General features: G+C 43.4%; 1 protein-coding gene across 6 annotated transcripts in view; it reads left to right on the top strand.

Annotated features, from left to right (window-relative positions):
• Nucleotides 1-366: 366 nt before the first annotated feature.
• The window catches only part of clip4 (CAP-Gly domain containing linker protein family member 4), a 253,766-nt gene continuing 235,329 nt past the window's right edge, over nt 367-18,803 (top strand). For 5 of the 6 annotated variants that reach the window (XM_033025478.1, XM_033025476.1, XM_033025477.1 and 2 more), the window contains exon 1: nt 367-547. In XM_033025478.1, the coding sequence (XP_032881369.1) occupies nt 526-547 (22 nt within the window). In that variant the 5' untranslated portion in view covers nt 367-525. The remainder of the gene's footprint in view (nt 548-18,803) is intronic. The other variant, XM_033025474.1, reaches the window with a different exon arrangement.

Here is an 18,803-nt window from a genome sequence, read left to right as displayed (position 1 = left end):
TCTGATCAGTGACCTCGTTCTCTCCAAGTTTAGCCTTCAACCTCGGGAAGGAAAGCCCTCGCCTCTCTACTTCTGTATCACTCAAGCCCTCCAGTCCTGGAACATCTTTGTGAATCTGTTGGCAGGCACCCTCTCCAACTGAATGACACATTTCTTGTAGCTCGGCTGCAAGAGTCGGGGCTTGCTTGCGTGCCCCTTGGTCTGGGACTCCCTGTTCATTTCCCCCACCCATCACGGCAGGTCCGAGGGTCGCCGGCCACCCACAGCCGCCGGGCACGCGCGCGGCCGCCGTCGCCGGAGCCCAGTGCCATGCTCGAGCGGGGGCGGGGGCGCGCCCGGCGGCGCCTGCGCACAGGTGCCCGTACATTTGCATCTGCCCGGTACGGGTGGGCGGCCGCGGGAGGAGCGAGGCCGCCGGTTGCCGCCGGTTGCCGCCGGTTGCCTGGAGTGCTCTCCCTCAACGCCGGCCTCCGTGACCCTGGTCAGCCGCTCGCCTACTCTTCAGCAGTTAACATTGAAGATCCGATGGTTCGCTCAGTGAGTAACGGTACCCGGTGTTTTACTTTTGTTTTCGGACGGACGGAGGGAGAGGAGAGGGATGGGGAGGAAATAACAAGAAGGGGGATTTATTTTAGACCCGGACTGTAGGTCACGAACACTTCAGCATACACTGGGTGTGTGCGGAAAGAGCAGGGCGTCAGGTGCCCGTTATATGCGGCTTCCAACCGATTAGCCAAATGCAGGTCAAGTTCACCTGGCAATTAGCAGCAGACCTCCCATCCCCAAGGTTTAAAGGGAAAGAGTGCAAGGCGTTCAAGTCGACCCATCACAGGGAAATTGTGTTTGGATGCTGTTAACAGTTTACATAAACATATGCAACTTAGCGAGAAAACAAACATTTAGCAGGGCTTTACATTAATATTAACCAATAAATGGGTCAGTTCCACCACACAAGGATATAATAATCAAAGGTTCGACCAAAGAGCTGTATTATGGTGAAAATGCTGGAAGTGCAGTGATTTTAAGACGGAGCTTAGGAGACTTGGGGACATGACATGCACGACAGTTAGTCGCAAGTGGCGGAGGGGATTTAAAGCTAATGATCAACAGGTAAGAACTGGAGGCGTGCAAATATATTACACGGATGTGGAGCTGGAGTAGATTATAAATGGGTCAATCCATTAGAGAAAATAATAAATTCAAGGCTTTTCTTTAATTGGAAACCATTGATATTATAGGTTAGGTCATTTTACTTTGGTTGTGTGTGAAATGCAAGTTATCTTTTAAGGAATAAAACTTAAGAAAGTTGAAGATATCTAATTAACGGTGGTTACCTTTTTAAATGAACATAAATTGCTAAGAAATGAAGATGAGGATAAAGGAAATTAATCAAAAATTGATCAGATGGATTTTTTAAATGGATTTCCTATACTATTATTTAAAATATTGCAAAGATATTTATGTATATCATTCACAAATCAAATGCAAACGCTGGAAGGATTCCAACTGTCAAATTATCCACTCCGCTGGACATTTGCTGTCCCACCCCTGACAGAGTCTGTAGGTTTCACATTGGCCTCAATAATGAAGGAAAAACAGCTCCAATAAACATTTGGTCAAACACTTATACCTTTAACTTCCTGCTGCTAAACTTTCTCTTATCAAGTAACCAGTTCAAGTAATTTGATAATTTTGGGAGGTGTTGTAATTCTTCTGTTGTTTACACTGGGCTTCTGTGTGCTCGTGATGCTCAGACTGGGGATAATGCCATCCAGAATACTTCTCAATTTTGTGGGAATGTTACATATTTCCAAGGAAATTTTGAGAGTATCCTTGAATCTTTTCTACAAACCACCAGTTCATCTTTTGCTATTTTGGATTCAGACTCGGGTGTTAGGCAAGCAAACAATGCAGCCTATTTATCAGGGCTATCGAGCTGTAATTAGGATTTCAGTGCTCCGGATGCCACTCAAGAAGAAAATGCTTGGTTTGCATAGCCTCCCAGTCAACGAGGACAGTTTTGCAAAGGCAGCCTTGGTGAAACCTCCATTGTTTTGAGATGCTTGCTGCATGCAATCCATTAAGAAGAAGCATGTAGGAGGGCGGGAAGTGATCTTCTCAGGTGACCAAACACTATGATACCACATTAAAGGAGATGGAAAATGTCACTACTAACTGCAGCCTGACTTCATTGAGAGGTAACTTCCACAATAAGTCAAGTGTTCCATGTTTTCTTAAGTCTTGTTGTGGATCTTGATTGTTGAAGGATGGTGGACCTGGTGGACAAATTGGCAGATATTAAGTTTCAGGCCTATTCTCTGATATGCTTCAGTAAATGAATTAATGACGACCTGGAGCGTGGCCTGTGAATGTGTGCATTTGCAAGTGCCGCCCACATGCTCTAGTATGACGATTGAACTTGGGTAACCTTGGTTCTATAGTGGAGGTGACTTAACTCAACACTAAAGGCCTTGTTGTTTTTCAGTCACCATATGGTCTTTTCAGCTTCTTGTTGATCAGGAATGGCAACAAGGCTAGAGTGGATAATTTTCTGTGTAATGGATTCAGTAGCCCCGCATCAAGGTTATTGTGGATGAGGAGATCTTCAAAGTGTTCCTGCCAGCAGATGCTGCTGATGTACAGAATTTGAGTTGTTTCTTAGTTTATCTGCATTTTTGGCTTTCAGTTAAGTGAGGTCTTAGGCCATAGATTGCCTTGATAGTACTGAAGCATCTGTGCATTTCCTGGTAATAAGCAGTTTGCTGGACCTCAGTCACCTTTCCCAGCCGTTCTTCTATTCTTCAGATCATAGATTTTCTTTCGGACCTCAGTTTATGGGTGTCTGCAGGAGTTTCATTTCACTTGATGCATGAAGATTTTCTTGTGGAGGTAGAGGACACAAGGGGAATTTAAAAGAAGGATAATAAATGAAATATAAATTCTAAATGAAAATTATTTTGCCAGTTTAACTGTGTACTTGAGTTAATGGACTTTCAAAAAGTGTTTGATAAAATGCCTTGTTTGCAGACCTGTACGTAAACCTGTTGGTAAGGGATTAAGGGAATGGTAGTTTCATTTTTCAGAAACTGATTAATTGACTGATGTGAGTGGTTGTTTTCAGATTGGAGGCAAATATGCAGTGATGTGTCTGAAGGATTGGACAGCTGCTCTGACTTGTATTGTAATCATCTGGAAATGACAACATGGTGTAATTTCAAAATTTGAAAGCAACATAATTTTAAAACGTTAATAGCTCAGCTGGGCATCTTGGCTGGCATGGACAAGTTAGGCCGAAGAGGCTGTTTCTGTGCAGTATGATTCTAAATAATGTACAAAATGGGTCGCTGGAGATAAAGGCCAAATAAAAAGAATGGAAAGAAAGAATTAAGTGCACAGGTGGCATCATGGGCATAGGCAGAACCAAGGAGGAGTAATAAAAATGTAAAACTTCTGTGAGAATAAGCTTTAGATTTCTTAAAGTAGTAATGCAGTAAGGAGATGCATACTAACTGAAATTAATTAAAGATATAACAGAAATCATTTGATTATATGAGATGATTTTAATATTTACATTGTCTTGAAAAATCTGTAAGCAGAAGTGGTTAAAGGCAATAAATTGCTGGAATGTATTTGGGGAGAGTTTTGGAACTGTCAAAGGGACAGGACGTGCTACATTTTGAGATAGATAATGAACAAGGATAAGTTACCGACCCTTGTGACTTATGAATAATTTCATCTAAATTGACAAGTGGCTTTAAACCAAAATTATAAATTTAATCTGGGTAAACTTTGAGGTGAGGAGACTGAGCTTTTAATGGGTGAATATAAAAACATTGGGAAGTATTCAAATAATATTTTGGTGCAGCAAACACTTCAGACAAAACTAATGCTTTACTTCAGTCTGAAGGAGGTTCCCAGGCTGAAACATCACATTTCCATGTTCTCCAGAGATGTTGAGTTATTGACCTGCTGAGTTAGTCCAGCACTTTATGTCTTTTTTCGCAGTTCCTTGTTTTTTGTTTCTACAAAGGCTTCACTTATACAAAAAGCATCTAGAAAATTAAAAGCAAAAGTTTATACAAAATCAAAGAGAAGCAGAAATTCAATTAACAGTTCATGCAAATATAAACAGAAGATATACTTTTGTTGTGTCCTGTTTACAGAAAATAGAAAATAAGAAACTGGTCAGGAAATGTTTGGAATAATCGAGTCTGATAAGAAGCACCAATGAAAATTTGAGCAACAGATAACCTGAGCATGTTCCTGACTGGAAGTAGCTGAGTATTTTTGTAAAGGAAAAAAAGAGGCTATAGATAAGAAGCCTATTTTAAAATTAGATACAGTAGTACAAAGATGTAATAAACTATGTAGTTCTGCCTGAGAGAGACTGTGAGGAGCAGGGCCGGCCTTAAGCCGATTGGACCGATTGCTCCCAATTGGGCCCTGCGCCAATGGGGGGGCCCCCGCGCTAATTTTCCGTATTTCGTATGGAAATACGAATTCGCGTTGCTAAATACAATTTTTTTTTTAAACATTCGCCTTGTTAAATACGGATTTAAAAAAAAAACGAACATGGATAAAAACCACTACACCGGCCATCAGACAAAAACGATGTATTAACTACTAGCACGTTAACAGCCAGTAGTTAACGCGTAGTTATACAATGTGCCATTGCTCTCCCCGCTCCCATTTTGTCTCTCGCTCTCTCACGCTCTCTCACTCCCTCTCTCTCACCCTGTCGCCTCGGCATTCCCGGAATCATTGACGTTTTGCGATGACGGCTGCATCTGCGGTTCCTTTCTGTTTGGGGGGGGGGGGGGGGTCATTGATTTTTGTTGCCAAGGTTTTAGAGTAAAGCATAACTCACTTACCCAATGTGCTGGACAAAACTAGAAGGTGCATTGCCCTGCACTGTTTCACAGACCTCAATGGTTGAAGGGTCTGAAGAAGGGCCTCAACCCAAAACATCACCCATTCCTTGTATCCAGAGATGCTGCCTATCCCACCGAGTTACTCCAGCATGTTGTGTCTATCTTCGTTTCAATGGTTCAAAGGTTTCCATATTATTAGGAAAACTAGAGGTGAGAAAAGGTACCGAACAGATCATTCTGGGGTTTGTTCTGTATCTTGTCATACCTCTAGTTACCCTCTCCCCTGACTCTCAGTGTGAAGAACTGTGTGCAGAACAGTGTTCGTGTGCAGAGGTCGGTGCGGACTCGGTGGGCGGGAAGGGCTTGTTTCCGCGCTGTATCTCTCAACTAAACTAAACAGATAATCTATGGAAACAAAATAGAGCATCTTTGTTGGTTCATTATGACTTCACGGGGCTTTCAAATCTCGCACGAGAAACCTTTGCAGCACGGTGGCGCAGCAGTGCAGTGGCTGCCTCACAGCGCCAGAGACCCGGGTTCTTTCCTGATGACCGGTGCTGTCTGTACGGAGTTTATACGTTCTCCCCGTGACCTGCATTGGTTTTCTCCGAGATCTTCCGTTTCCTCCCGCTCTCCAAAGACGTACAGGTTGTAGGTTAAGTGGCTTGGTACAAATGTAAATTGTCACTAGTGTTTGTGTGCGGGGATTGCTGGTCAGTGTGGACTCGGTGGGCCGAAGGGCCTGTTTCCGTGCTATATCACTAAACTAAATTAAACTAGAGCAGATAATAGAAACATAGAAAATAGGTGCAGGAGTAAGCCATTCGGCCCTTCGAGCCTGCACCGCCATTCTATATGATCATCCAACTCAATATCCTGTACCTGCCTTCTCTCCATACCCCCTGATACCTTTAGCCACAAGGGCCACATCTTTAAACTGTGACCCCTTGTTCTGGACTTCCCCAACATCGGGAACAATCTTCCTGCATCTAGCCTGTCCAACCCCTTAAGAATTTTGTAAGTTTCTATAAGATCCCCCCTCAATCTTCTAAATTCTAACGAGTACAAGCCAAGTCTATCCAGTCTTTCTTCATATGAAAGTCCTGACATCCCAGGAATCAGTCTGGTGAACCTTCTCTGTACTCCCTCTATGGCAAGAATGTCTTTCCTCAGATTAGGAGACCAAAACTGTACACAATACTGCAGGTGTGGTCTCACCAAGACCCTGTACAACTGCAGTAGAACCTCCCTGCTCCTATACTCAAATCCTTTTGGTAATTAGCAGCTACGGTAATGGTTGGAAGCCAGTGGAGCTACTGACAGTCAAACGGGAGCAGGAGAGATTAAGACAGTGTATAATCCATAGCACCATAGTGTACAATTTCATAATATATACTAAATAACAGGGCTGACAGACCTTGGCTGGGAACCCGGGGCTCACCAAAATCGTTCCCAATTGGGCACCGCACCTCCCCTCCCTGGTGAGGAGGGTGAAGTTTCTGGTTGGTCAGGAAACTGGCTTTATTAATCCTGATGATTAACTAGGCTGGGTATTCAGTTTATATGTTGATGACATTGAGGCAGTAGCAGAAGAGTAAGAAAACTGATGTATTGTCAGAATATTCAAGCTTTGGTTGAATTCCATGCTCACAGTGCTTCAAGTGGTGTCTACAATAAATGTTATAACTTCGAAAGATAAGAATTTTAAACGCATAAGCATGTCTCTAATTAAAATCTTAGATTGGTGATGCTCTCTTGCCGCTACTCATTTGGGAAATTCTAGCAGGATGTGTGCATCATGTGATCAAAATCAAAAAATTGTTACATGTGTTCATCTACATGAAGGTTTATTGAATGAATATTGGGTTATTGAATGAAGGTTTATTGAAAGAATAAAGCTCAACAAATTTATCCAATGAATAGTTAATTGAATTATTTAGGCCAGGAAAATGTAACATTTGTTGCAAAAATGTAATGTTCTGTTCTGTATGTTCTGAGTTAAGTTGATTGTATAATTGATAAAGGGATGTTGAAAGTGCACAATGGACAGAATGCACAAGTATTAGAGGTGGAATTCAGATGGAATCATTCCAGAATGCACTGTTTATTCAGTTCCATGTACATTCTTGGGGCTAGGTGTGATGCCTCGAAGGGATCTAATTTCAAGATAATTGCATACTTGATGGTTGTAACTATCACGTGCGGTTTAATTTATGGTCTGTAAAGTGCATCACAACCTTTGTAGTGCTTTATCTTGGGCTGTGAAAGCTTCCTGGATTCCAGTCAATGATTGGCTATTGTTATACGAATATATGAAATATTTGAAATGAAGTACACTTGTACTACATAATTAACACAAAGCGATAGAATTTCACTGTACTTTCTGGAAGTTTTATTTATTATGAAAGGAATTTTGAAGTTTAAAGAACGTGCCTCATGCCCCAGGGCACCTCGTACAGCCAACCTCAGACACCCAGAGCACCTCCGAGGGTGCTGAAGGTAAATCCTCATGTCTGCTCACCTGCAGTGTTCCTTTCCTTCGTCTGCCATCTTAAAGGATCAATCATTAGGGAAAGGTAATAACCCTCAGAAATGGAGAAAAACTTCTTCACTGCTGCTGGCCATAAATCACTTTCCATATCTCTTCAATACAATACAATAATACAATACAATACAAATTCATTCGTCACATGCACCAATTAAGGTACAGTGAAATGAATTTGCCATGCAGCGATACAATTTGAAAAAAAGAACACACAATACACGATAGAATCTAACATAAACATCCACCACAGCATTCTTCACTGTGGTGGAAGGCAACAAAGTTCAGTCAGTCCTCCCCCTTTGTTCATCCATGGTTGGGGCCATGAACCCCCCCGTAGTCGCCGCTACGGACGGCCAGATGTACAGACCCTCTCGTCGGGATGATGCAAACTCTGACGTCGGGATGGTGGTACACACTCCGCGGCTTGGAGTGCCCGAGTCGGCCACTTTCTTACCAGAGACCGCAGCTTCAGGATGTTATAGGCCGCAGGCCGGCGGTCGGAGCTCTTCTCCGGCGATCCCTGGCAAGGGATCCCAGGCTCCGGATGGTAAGTCCATGCCACGCCCGCTGCTAGACGGTCCGCAGACCACAGCCCCATGATGCCAAAGTCACCAGGCCAGCGTTCTGGCGACCCCCAGCAAGGGTTCGCCCCTGCTCCGTGATGGAAAAGTCCATGCTGCGCCCGCTGCTGAAGCTCTGGGCCCAACTCCAGGAAAGGCCGCTCCAATCCAAGCTGTTAGGCCTCGAGAGGGGAGGCGGAGAAGCGACATAGAAAAAGTCGCCTCTCCGTCGAGGAATTGACTGAAAAATGGTTTCCCCTTTCCCCCCACACCACCCCCCACATAAGACATACTGAGAGACACTAAAACAAACATTTGGACATACTTAAAAAAAACAACAAAAAGTCGAAATAAATCCATTCAAATCACTTTCAATATCTCTTCAGTAATGGCTGCAGAACAAATGTAAGCTTTGTAGAAAATGAGATTAGGTTTAGACATTGTGTGAGAGAGTCCATGAGAACAATACTGTAAGCAATGTAAAGAAACATTCTCTTAATTCACTACTCGTCAAGATTCTGTGAGATCAATGGATTTTAAGATTTTAGACAATCGTGGTACAATTACCTGCATTGCTTTTTAAGATCTCGGGAATTCTTTCCTGTTTGGTATTATTGAAGTACAGTTACTTCTGTGATATGGAAATATTGAACTGCATTGACTGGAGACGGCATTATATTGTGTGAATTGTCCAAAAAGTCAAAACATTAAAAATTAATGTAGTTTTGTATCATTTTGTTGTTGACCTTTTTTAAATGGAAGGAAAGATATATTCATATTAGGTCAGGTTGTGTTTATTGTCATGTGCATAAGTATAGTGACGTGTAGGTACAATAAAAATCTTGCTTGCAGCAGCATTACTGGAAATTATGGATGAGCCGTGAGGACCATTCCCAGGTGAAGTCCAAGAATGTAGCTTTCAAGAGATTCATTTACGACCTTTGCATGGCCATCAAGGATGTCAAGCGGGAATACGATACAAAGCTGGAGTCTCGGGATAATCTCACAGACACCCATCGATTGTGGCAAGGCTTGTGGCAAGGCTTGCCTGATATAACAAACTACAAAGTGAAGTCGACCAGTATCACTGGTAACAGCGTGTTGTAGCGGGGACTCGCAGGAGTCCAGCCAAGAATTAGACAAGACACAAAGCTGTGTGATCAAACTGTATTTAATAAGTTAACAGTGCTGCCCCCTTCTACTCCCAGGGCACGGGCGTTGCCCGACCTTATATACCCCCAAGGAAAAACCCTGTGGCCTGCACTTCCCACACCGAGACACTTAATTCCTCCATCCAGAGCCGAAGATTCGCTCTGCCCGTGGCTTGCCACCAGGTGTCATCACATGACCCCCCTCAAGAACCAGAGGCACCGAAACGGACGGGATGCCGAACGAGGCGGCCATATCGTGTAGATACGTCTCTACGCACAGGGGACCTGCCCAGTCTGGAAGAATTTAAGGAAACCCAGGACTGGCGGACGCCCTGCGAGCGTGGACTCTATCTCTGAACTAATCTAACACTAAACAGACTGGGTCAGCTAAAATAGAGTTGTCAGCTAACAGCCATATGCATGTTTTTCAGCTAAATTAACTGTGCCATTTGTCACGAAAGCAGACTCGCTTAGAAAAACAATTAGATGCTTTCGTGCATGCTAAGACTAACTTATAAGAAGCAGTAAATCATGGGGCCTGTGATCACCTAGCTGCAATGACAACTAGCAAGAAGATAAGAAACTTTTACCTTGTCAGAGATATTTGAGATTAACTTGGTGCCTGTTGAAATAACTATTGTTTTCAACACTAATGAGGATAGCCAGTTTTAAAACAGATTAGGCTAGAAGTGTGGGCTTTTGAGTATAAAAATGCCTTTTACACAAGAGCTCATGGGACCTCACCTCAGGTCGAGCTTCTGGAGTGGTGCCAGGACACAGGTTCTTTGAAAGATTCTTGGAAAAAATTAGTCCAAGCTATTAAAGTTATAGCCTTTGAGTTTAGTTTTTTGTCACGTGTACTGAGGTACAGTGAAAAGCTTTTGTTGTGTGCTAACCTGACAGCGGAAAGACAATACATAATAAAGGGAATAACGTGAATAACGTTTAGTGCAATGTAAAGTCCAATCAACAATAGTCCGAGGGTCTCTAAAGAGGTAGATAGTAGCTCATGACTGCTCACTAGTTGTTGGTAGGATCTAGTTGCCTGATAACAGCTGGGCAGAAGTTAAAGCTGAAGGGACCCGGTGTTTATTTGCCATTTACTTCTGCTATTTATAGTTTATTTGTGTTTTTATTATTGCTTTAACTGAAGTTATATTGCTATCGTTTTGTTGCTTGGTTGTTGCTTTAATGTTGTTTTAATAAATGTTGTGCTTTAAGTTCTGAGTATTCTTTCTCCATCATTGATTTGAATTCTTGAAACCTGCTAGTATTCTAAAGGACTCAAAGTGCTGAAGTAACTCAGGCAGCATGGATAGGTGACCTTTCGAGTTGAGACCCTTCTTCAAACTGATTGTGAGGGAGGGAGGGAGGAGGGTTGAAGGAGAAGAAAGCTGGAAAAGGGGGAGGCAGGACAAAGCGTGGCAGATAATAGGTTGACATAGGTTTGGGGGATTTTTTAATAGGCAGATGGTTGAAACAAAGACGATAAGAACAATAGGTGTGAGGCAGGTTTGAAGAGTTGTGCATCGTGAAGCTAGGGGGAGGAAGTAACGGAAGGGTGGGGTGGAGTGGGGGGGGGGTAACTGGTGGGTGTGAGGGAGAAAGACGGGGGGAAGGGGGGGGTTGGTTAGAGGTTACTTAAAATTGGAGAATTCAAAGTTCATACCATTGGGTATAAAGCCGCCCAAGCAGAATAAGAGGTGCTGTTCCTACAGTTTGCATGTGGCCTCACTCTGGTAATGAAGAAGGTCCAGAACCAAAAGGTCAGTGTGGGTATGGGAAGAGGAGTTAAAATGGCTAGCAAATGGAAGATCCAGTAGGCCTTTGCAGACCTAGTGCAAGTGCTCAGCAAAATGATCACTGAGCCTACGTTTGGTCTTCCCGATGTACAGAAGACCACATCGGGAATACCGGATGCAGTAGATAAGGTTAGAAAAGGCGCATGTGAACCTCTGTCTCACCTGGAAGGACTGCTGGTGTACCTGGATGGTGGCAAGGGAGGAGGTTTCAGCACAGGTGTTACATCTCCTCCGGTTGCAGGGTAAAGTACCTGGAGAGGGGGTGGTTTTGGTGCGAAGGGATGAGTGAACCAGGTTGCGGAGGAAGCAGACTCTGCAGAAGGCGGAAAATGGTGGAGATGGGAAGATGTGACTAGCAGTTGGATTACATTGGAGGTGATGGGAATGTTAATGATGTGTTGGATGCGGAGGCTGGTAAGGGTGAAACGTGAGGACCAGGAAAACTCTATCGTTGTTCCATTTGGGGGAGAGGGAGCAAGAGCAGAACTACAGGACACAGGAGATGCGGGTGAGAGATCCATCTATGACAGAAGAGGGAAAACTATGTTTACTAAAGAAAGAGGACATCTCGGTTGTCACAGAATGGAAAGTCTACTAAAGAAAGAGGACATCTCGTATGTCCACTAAAGAAAGTGGACATCTCAGAGGTACACTATAGAAAGAGGAAATAGTATTCTGTGGTAGTCATGTTTCCAATGACTCCAACTTGTATAGAAGGAACTAGAAAGCATCTTATTGGGATGCACCACCGCTTGATTTGGCAACAGCTCTGTTCAGGACAGCATGAAATTGCAGATTTATTAATGTATACCCAGTCTATCACACTGACCTGCCTTCCCTCCTCCTCCAACTCTCCCTCCCCCATCAATTCCATCTACAATTCATGCTGCACTGGGACCACAGTCAACATAATTAAGGACCCTAGTCATTCCCTCTTCTCCTCTCTTATGTCGAGCAGATGATACAAAAGCTTAAAAGCAAGTACCACTAGATTCGGTAACAGCTTATTTCCCATCTGTTTTCAGCCAGTCCTTCCAAATTATAAACAGTTCTTCCATAAGCTAAGGGTGTAGCCCCATCCTTCCAATTCATGTCATTGTGGACATGTCAAATTTTCCTTGTAACTATAATGCTGTATCACCATATTCTGGACTTTATTTTTCTCATTACACTACCATAGCTTGATTGTACTCGTGCATAGTGTACGACTGAACTGCACACACACAACGCTTCTGTATTTTGGTACATGTGACAATAATAAACTAATCCCAATAGTCCAGCCATGTAGATTCAGATGCCTCCATCACAGTGAGGAGGTGCCTGGTGAATGTGGTGGATGTTAATTTGTGTTTATTGTGTGTTTTGTTGTTTATTATTATATGTATGACTGCAGGCAACGAAATTTCGTTCAGACCGAAAGGTCTGAATGACAAATAAAGGAATCTAATCTAATCTAATCGAATCTTTTCTTTGGGAGGCATGCTGTCATGGGCCAGTGAAGCATGGAGCCTCTTTCCTGAAAGGATCGTATACAGTAAACCCTTGTTATCACGGACCTCTTTATAATTGATTTTGGTTATGGCGGATGGACCTACTGACCTTCACCACAAGGATGGGCTATCGACGCTACCCCCAGCATGCATGGCCTCCCCAGCTGTTTCAAGGACGGGCTGCTGATGCCATCCCTGACAGTTTCCAGGCTGGACTGCCGATGCCACCCCCAGCCCTCATAACCTACCCAGCTGTGCTGCCTACACCAACCCTGGCCCACACTCAGGGCCGGATTTAGATGAAGAGAGGCCCTAGGCTATTCCACTTGTGAGGCCCTTCCCAATCCCCCACCCCCACGACGAGAGGAAGATGGAAGAGTCCACCAGATTGATACCGATGTGCAGCCGAGCGTGGCCAATGAGATAAGAGCTGGAAAGCTGCACTTTTTATTTATTGCCAGTGCTAGTGTCGAGTTATTGGCTTAATTCCAATTAAGTTTCCTATTATTCTGAAATGGAGGGCAAGGAAAATTACTGAAGTGTTGTTTTGAGACTACAGTGCGTTGTGACAGCATATGTAAGAAAGGCCTATGACAGTCAAAAATATTATACACCAGGCCTGTATGAAGCTTTTCAAAAAGGGGGGTGGCATGACAGGATTACAATATTTTTATGTGAAATAAGTGCATGCAGCGCATATCACAAGCGCGAAGCTCAAAGACCCTTGCGGCCCTGGAAGCTCTGAGGTTTTAGATGCTCTCTGGTACATTCTGAACCTTATTTTGGAGCATTTTTGCACCACATTTATGACCAATATTTCAGAAATAATTTTGGTTGAGTCAAGAGTAATGAGTGGTTGGAATGGGATGATTGGGATCATTGTTGTATACATTCTTTTAAATCCAGAATTGAAGCTGTCCTTGTTTTAATAATCAAGTTGTACTGTAAAATGTTATGTAAAATATTATAAAGGAGCATGCAAACACTGCAAATAAAATACTGTAAGTTTTTGCAGTAAATAAGACCTTTTTTTAGAAAATGTTTTCTGCGTTGATTTGATTGCCTGTTACTGTTCGACTGTGTTAGTGTGTGCACATTAAAAATATGATACAAAATGAAAGTCGCAAACTATGGAATACATATTTTTCAGTATTGCTATCAAGGAAAAGAAAGCAGTTCCAATTGTTTGATATTATTCATATGGAGGAGAAAATATAATTGCTCTAAAACCTACCTTAATTATGCAATCTCACTAAAGATAATCCCCCTTTCCCTCTCCCCCTCCTCCTTCCCCCTCCCTCTCCCTCCACCTCTCTCCTTCCCCATCTCTCTCTCTCCCCTCCCTCCTTCCCCTCACTCCCCCTCTCTCTCTCCCCGTCCCCTCCCTTTCTCTCCCCCTTCTCTCAACCCCCCCTTTCCCTCTCTCACATCCCCCCCTCTCTCTCCCTCCCACGCAGCGAGGCTCCATCTCCGCTCCGCAGACACCGCAGCCCCCCCCCCCCCCCTAACCCGGAGAAACGGGCACTCCCGCAACGCAATATTTCACTACTTACCTGGAGTAGACACCTAGGATCTTTGGTAGACACGAGGCATCAAGGTGATTGTGTGGACAGCAAATGGAGATCTGAACCCGCCCGGGCCCACTGCGCACGCGCAGAGAGTGCATCATTTTGCGTCGCTACTGCGTCACCGGCTTCCAACTGCGCAGGCGCGGATGGTCGCAATTTTTCCCCCCAAAACTTCCAGCGGGCCGGAACCTGAATTTCGGGTAATTTCCGTCAAAGTGGAAACACTGATAGCGCTCCAATTTTTTTTTTCTCGAGATTTTTTTTACTCTGGGAAAAAAACACCTCGGCCGGAGGCCCCCTAGATTTTGAGGCCCTAGGCTTCAGCCTCTGAAGCCTATAGGTAAATCCGGCCCTGCCCACACTGTCACCCCCAGCCGCTTCCTGGCTGGGTTGCCGATGCCACCCATGGCCCTCACCATCTACCCAGCCACTTCCAGGTCGTACTGCTGACGCCACTGGCCGGCAACGCCACCCCAGTTGCATCAAGGCTGGACCTACCGCCCTAGGCTTCACTACCGGGCGGGCTCCCAAAACTGGTCCTCACTGCCTCCCTGTATACCAGTTCCAGACCGAGAGTCTGAAGTAAGGTCTCAACCTGAAACATCACCTATCCATGTTCTCCAGAGAGGCTTCCTGACCTGCTTAGTTACTCCAGCACTTTGTGTTCTTTTGTGTATTAACCAGCATCTGCAGTTCTATGTTTCCACTACTTACACAATGAAACTCTATTACTCGGTAATCCCTTTCTCGATTATGGCGGGCGGACAATCGGCAATAACGGACACCATTCCCCCCCCCCCTATGATCCGTTATAGTAATGGTTTACTGTACTTCTTTATTGAAGGCTGCATTCTCAAGTTTTCAAGTGGATTGGGGGAAAATGAAAAAAAAGAAACAGAGGAGGAGGGTGCAGGCAGAGGCTGCTTAAAGGAGAACATCTACAAACATACTGTTATGGAGCGTACTACTATATAAATATTCCCTTGGACCTTATTCCCGCTTGGACATGTAGCCAATGGACGATAATAACAACAGAAACTTATTGATGACTTTTGCAATTGCAATGGATTTACAATTGCTTTTTTAAGCCATGAATTATGTCTATAACAAAAGTTGCAAGTGCAAGAAACTGACTGACAGCCAAATGTGTTTCAATGCTCTGCAGGCAGCAATGAAACAGTAAGAAAGCAACATATATATATTGTTTTCATATCTTAAAAGATTTCGTCAATGCTCTCTGGCCTCTGGAAGATTTCTTCCCATATCCATAAATGTCACTATTGTTAAAGATCTTCAGACAATCCAGTATTAAAGTTTTAGTCCCTGTGGATAGACATCCATCTGGCCTCTTTGCTCTCAAAGTGCTGATCGCAGCAGGAAGAATTAATCCACTCTCTCAGCTGAGCTCTGTTGGACATAGCAATTCTTGTGGGTTACTGAACATTTACAAAGTACGTTGAAAATATTGTGAAGTACTCTCCATTTGCCCAGAGGAGTACAACAGTGAAGAAATCCAAAACTATCAAGGACAAAGCAGCCCTCAATTGAACACCAATCATTAAATATTCACTTCCTCTACTACTAGAGCAATGTAGCTGCACAATTGTATAATACATTTTTCAGTGAAGGTGATGAGATTAAAGGGAGCAAGAATTGTATAAGCACTGCAGCTCTGGCTACAAATCTACTCATATTTCTGATCCCTGCTGTTTCAGATCTCAACCCTGACTCTAGCTGCATGTCCAACCCACAATCCTGACCTATGCCTCGGCTGCCCTCTGAACTCTAATTTCTGACTCTGCATACACCTAGCTCAAATAGTAAGATTAAACGAGAACTTACCAGTTTGAAGTTTGATCTTTATTTTATGAGGAGTTACGTTGAGGGACTACGTGAAGAAGACCCCGTCGAGGCACATACGCGTCAATCTTCAAAGCAGCGGCGTGAAATCACAGATGATAATTACCGAAGCATAATAGTAAGCTACGTGAGACAAACATAACTTACAGTTGACCTTTATGAGGGTGGGAGCGGAGGGCACGTAGTCCCTCAACGTAACTCCTCATAAAATAAAGATCAAACTTCAAACTGGTAAGTTCTCGTTTAATCTTACTATTTTACTTCGGAGTCACTTGAGTGACTACATGAAGATTTTAAAGCTTCTGTGATTTCATGCCGTAGATTCAATCCAGGCGTCTCACTGCATTGATTGACTCTAAATGAGTGAAAACAATCAATAATATCCAACCATAACATTAATTTAATCAGTTACTGGTTTTTATTTATCATAACAAAACATTTTTGTCCCCTTTTTTATCGCAGGGGAACATTTAATACTGAATCCAAAACAGCACCACCAAATACCCCAGGGTCTGCAATCTCTTTATGGTAATACTTGTGAAACATCCGTTCCCCTCCCCATCCTGCGGCCGCGAGGATATGGTCTATTGGAACGTCCAAATCCTTGGCCTCCGATGTTGCTGCCGCCCTGGTGGAATGAGATTTAAATTTGTCAGTATTAATCCCTGCATCAACCAGCACCTGCTTCAGCCACCTCGAGATAGTCTGTACTGACACTTTCTTATGTGTTTTTTTATGGCTGATAAATAATGCTGATTCTGTACCTCTTAAGTCCTTGGTGGTCTCAATGTAACATTTTAAATGTGCCACTACACATAGTCTTGGATCCGTAGGATATGCTGCAAAGACCAATTTACACCCCATGACTCCTGGTCTCCTCTGTTTGAGTAATTCATAGACATAGAATGGGATTGCATTTGCTGTCATTACCATTCTATCTATACGTACTTTATGTAATGTCTGTACTCTTTGTGCTGAAACTAATGCCATTAGCATGACTACCTTCATGGTAATTTTGTCTAAAGCCAAATTTGAAATGGGACTCCATTCCCGAAGTAACATCAGCACATCCCTCACATTCCAGATTTCTGTATATCTGGGTCTAGGAGGTTTGGCATTGAAAATTCTCTTCATGTACCTACAGACCAAAGGTTGCGATCCTAGAACCTGTTGTTCTGATGCTCTCCATAAATATGCAGAGAGGGCACTCCTTGCAGTATTGATCGCACTATAACTTAAATTAACATCAAAATGCAGTGTTGACAGAACTTCTAAAACATCTGAGATGTCTGCAGTGTTTTATAAAATATTCTACCTTGAGCAAAACACCTCCCATTTCTTAACGTAAGAAATGTACTGCTTCTGGGTACTATCCCTCCAGGCTCCTGCAATTACATCCATAGTGCGATCTGATAGTCCTCTTCCGAGATATGGCCTTTTTAGAATCTGCAAATCAACAAATCAATACGATCATGTAAAGGATGAAAATCACCAGATACAGGGTGCACAAGTAGGTTTTCTTGTCTTGGAATACCCATAAGAGGTTCTGTGACCATTTTTAGCACTAGTGGGTACCATGGTTGTGTAGGCCAATCTGGGACCACCAATAATCCTGAAGCAGCATCCTGCTTGATCTTTTGTAGACACCTACTAATGAGACAAAAGGGAGGAAATGCATATAAAAACATTCCACCCCAATTTAGCGAGAACGCATCCACCGCTGTTGCACCTGGATCTGGCTCCCTTGAAACATATTGAGGCAATTGGTGGTTCACTCTAGATGCAAACAAGTCAATTTCTGGCATTCCAAAATTTGCAACAATTTTATTAAAAATGTCACGATTTAACATGTTGAGTAGGAGGATTCAAATGTGGGTAGAATTCAATTCTAAACCCCATAATACTGCACAGTATAAATGCATCAGATGTTATTTTTCGCCATTCTTTTAGGAAAAATTGTAACCTTCCCCCAATTTGTGAATGTGAAACATTTAATATGTTTCTTCCAGGACCAGACCCACCTACCTCAGGGTTTGTGGGTGTCAAGTGTTGTACCTTGCCCCTCGTGGGAATGCCATGTCCTCCACACCCTGGAGAATTGCGCGAATAACGCGTATACGGATACGAACGACTTGTTCCTTCACCAGCTCCAGCCACCCTTCGGTATGGATATTGCCTTCGAACTGATCTGCTAAACACCGGTGGTTTAATCATCCCCACGATTTTCGCTTCTTCATTCAGGTATTTCACTCTTTTGGCTAGAGTTTCTCCAAGGAGTAAGTTCGGCAATTGTATATTTGATGGTTTACAAAGCCCTGCAAACTTAGGATGTATGTTAGGTCATATAGCAGTTTTATGAATACAGTTTATTTCAAAGTGTGCATTACACATTAGTGCCAAAACATCCTGTTGTGACGTCACATGTTCTTCTTCCAGGTCTCTGGCAAAAGCCGTAATACTTGACCCTATTAATCACAGCACCCGCTGTAACCTCATTTCTTGTGTGCGTACTGCGGTGCCCAAATAGCCCCATATTACATTATTTACTCCTGGGACTGCTAGCAGTGCGCAATTCTGCGGGATTTCATATTTTTTGACGGTCTCATCCACCGTTAGTTCTTCCAGCTGATAGGAAAGCAAGTAATTTATAGTTAATGCTATTTCTTCTGCCAATGGCTGTCCCTTCAGTCTGGGACCTGAGAATTTTGGGGCCAGACCTGGTACTTTGGGCTCTATTATTGGGCTTTGGTCCTCATATGATTCATTATCAGAATCTTCTGGATATTCCTCCTCATAGTGGGGTTCACCTGATATTTCGTCTTCAGGTGTTTCGTGTGCTGGCTCTCTTATAGGCCATGCTTAGTAAACCCTTTTTCGGGTATTCCTCTCACAGGCTCTTCCATAGAACCATACTCTGGCAGACCTTTTTTGGTTGCTGCTAACGCTGGATCTCCTG

The sequence above is a fragment of the Amblyraja radiata genome, chromosome 8 (assembly GCF_010909765.2).
Source record: "Amblyraja radiata isolate CabotCenter1 chromosome 8, sAmbRad1.1.pri, whole genome shotgun sequence".
Taxonomy (NCBI): Eukaryota; Metazoa; Chordata; class Chondrichthyes; order Rajiformes; family Rajidae; genus Amblyraja; species Amblyraja radiata.
This window is presented reverse-complemented; position numbering and strand designations above follow the sequence as displayed.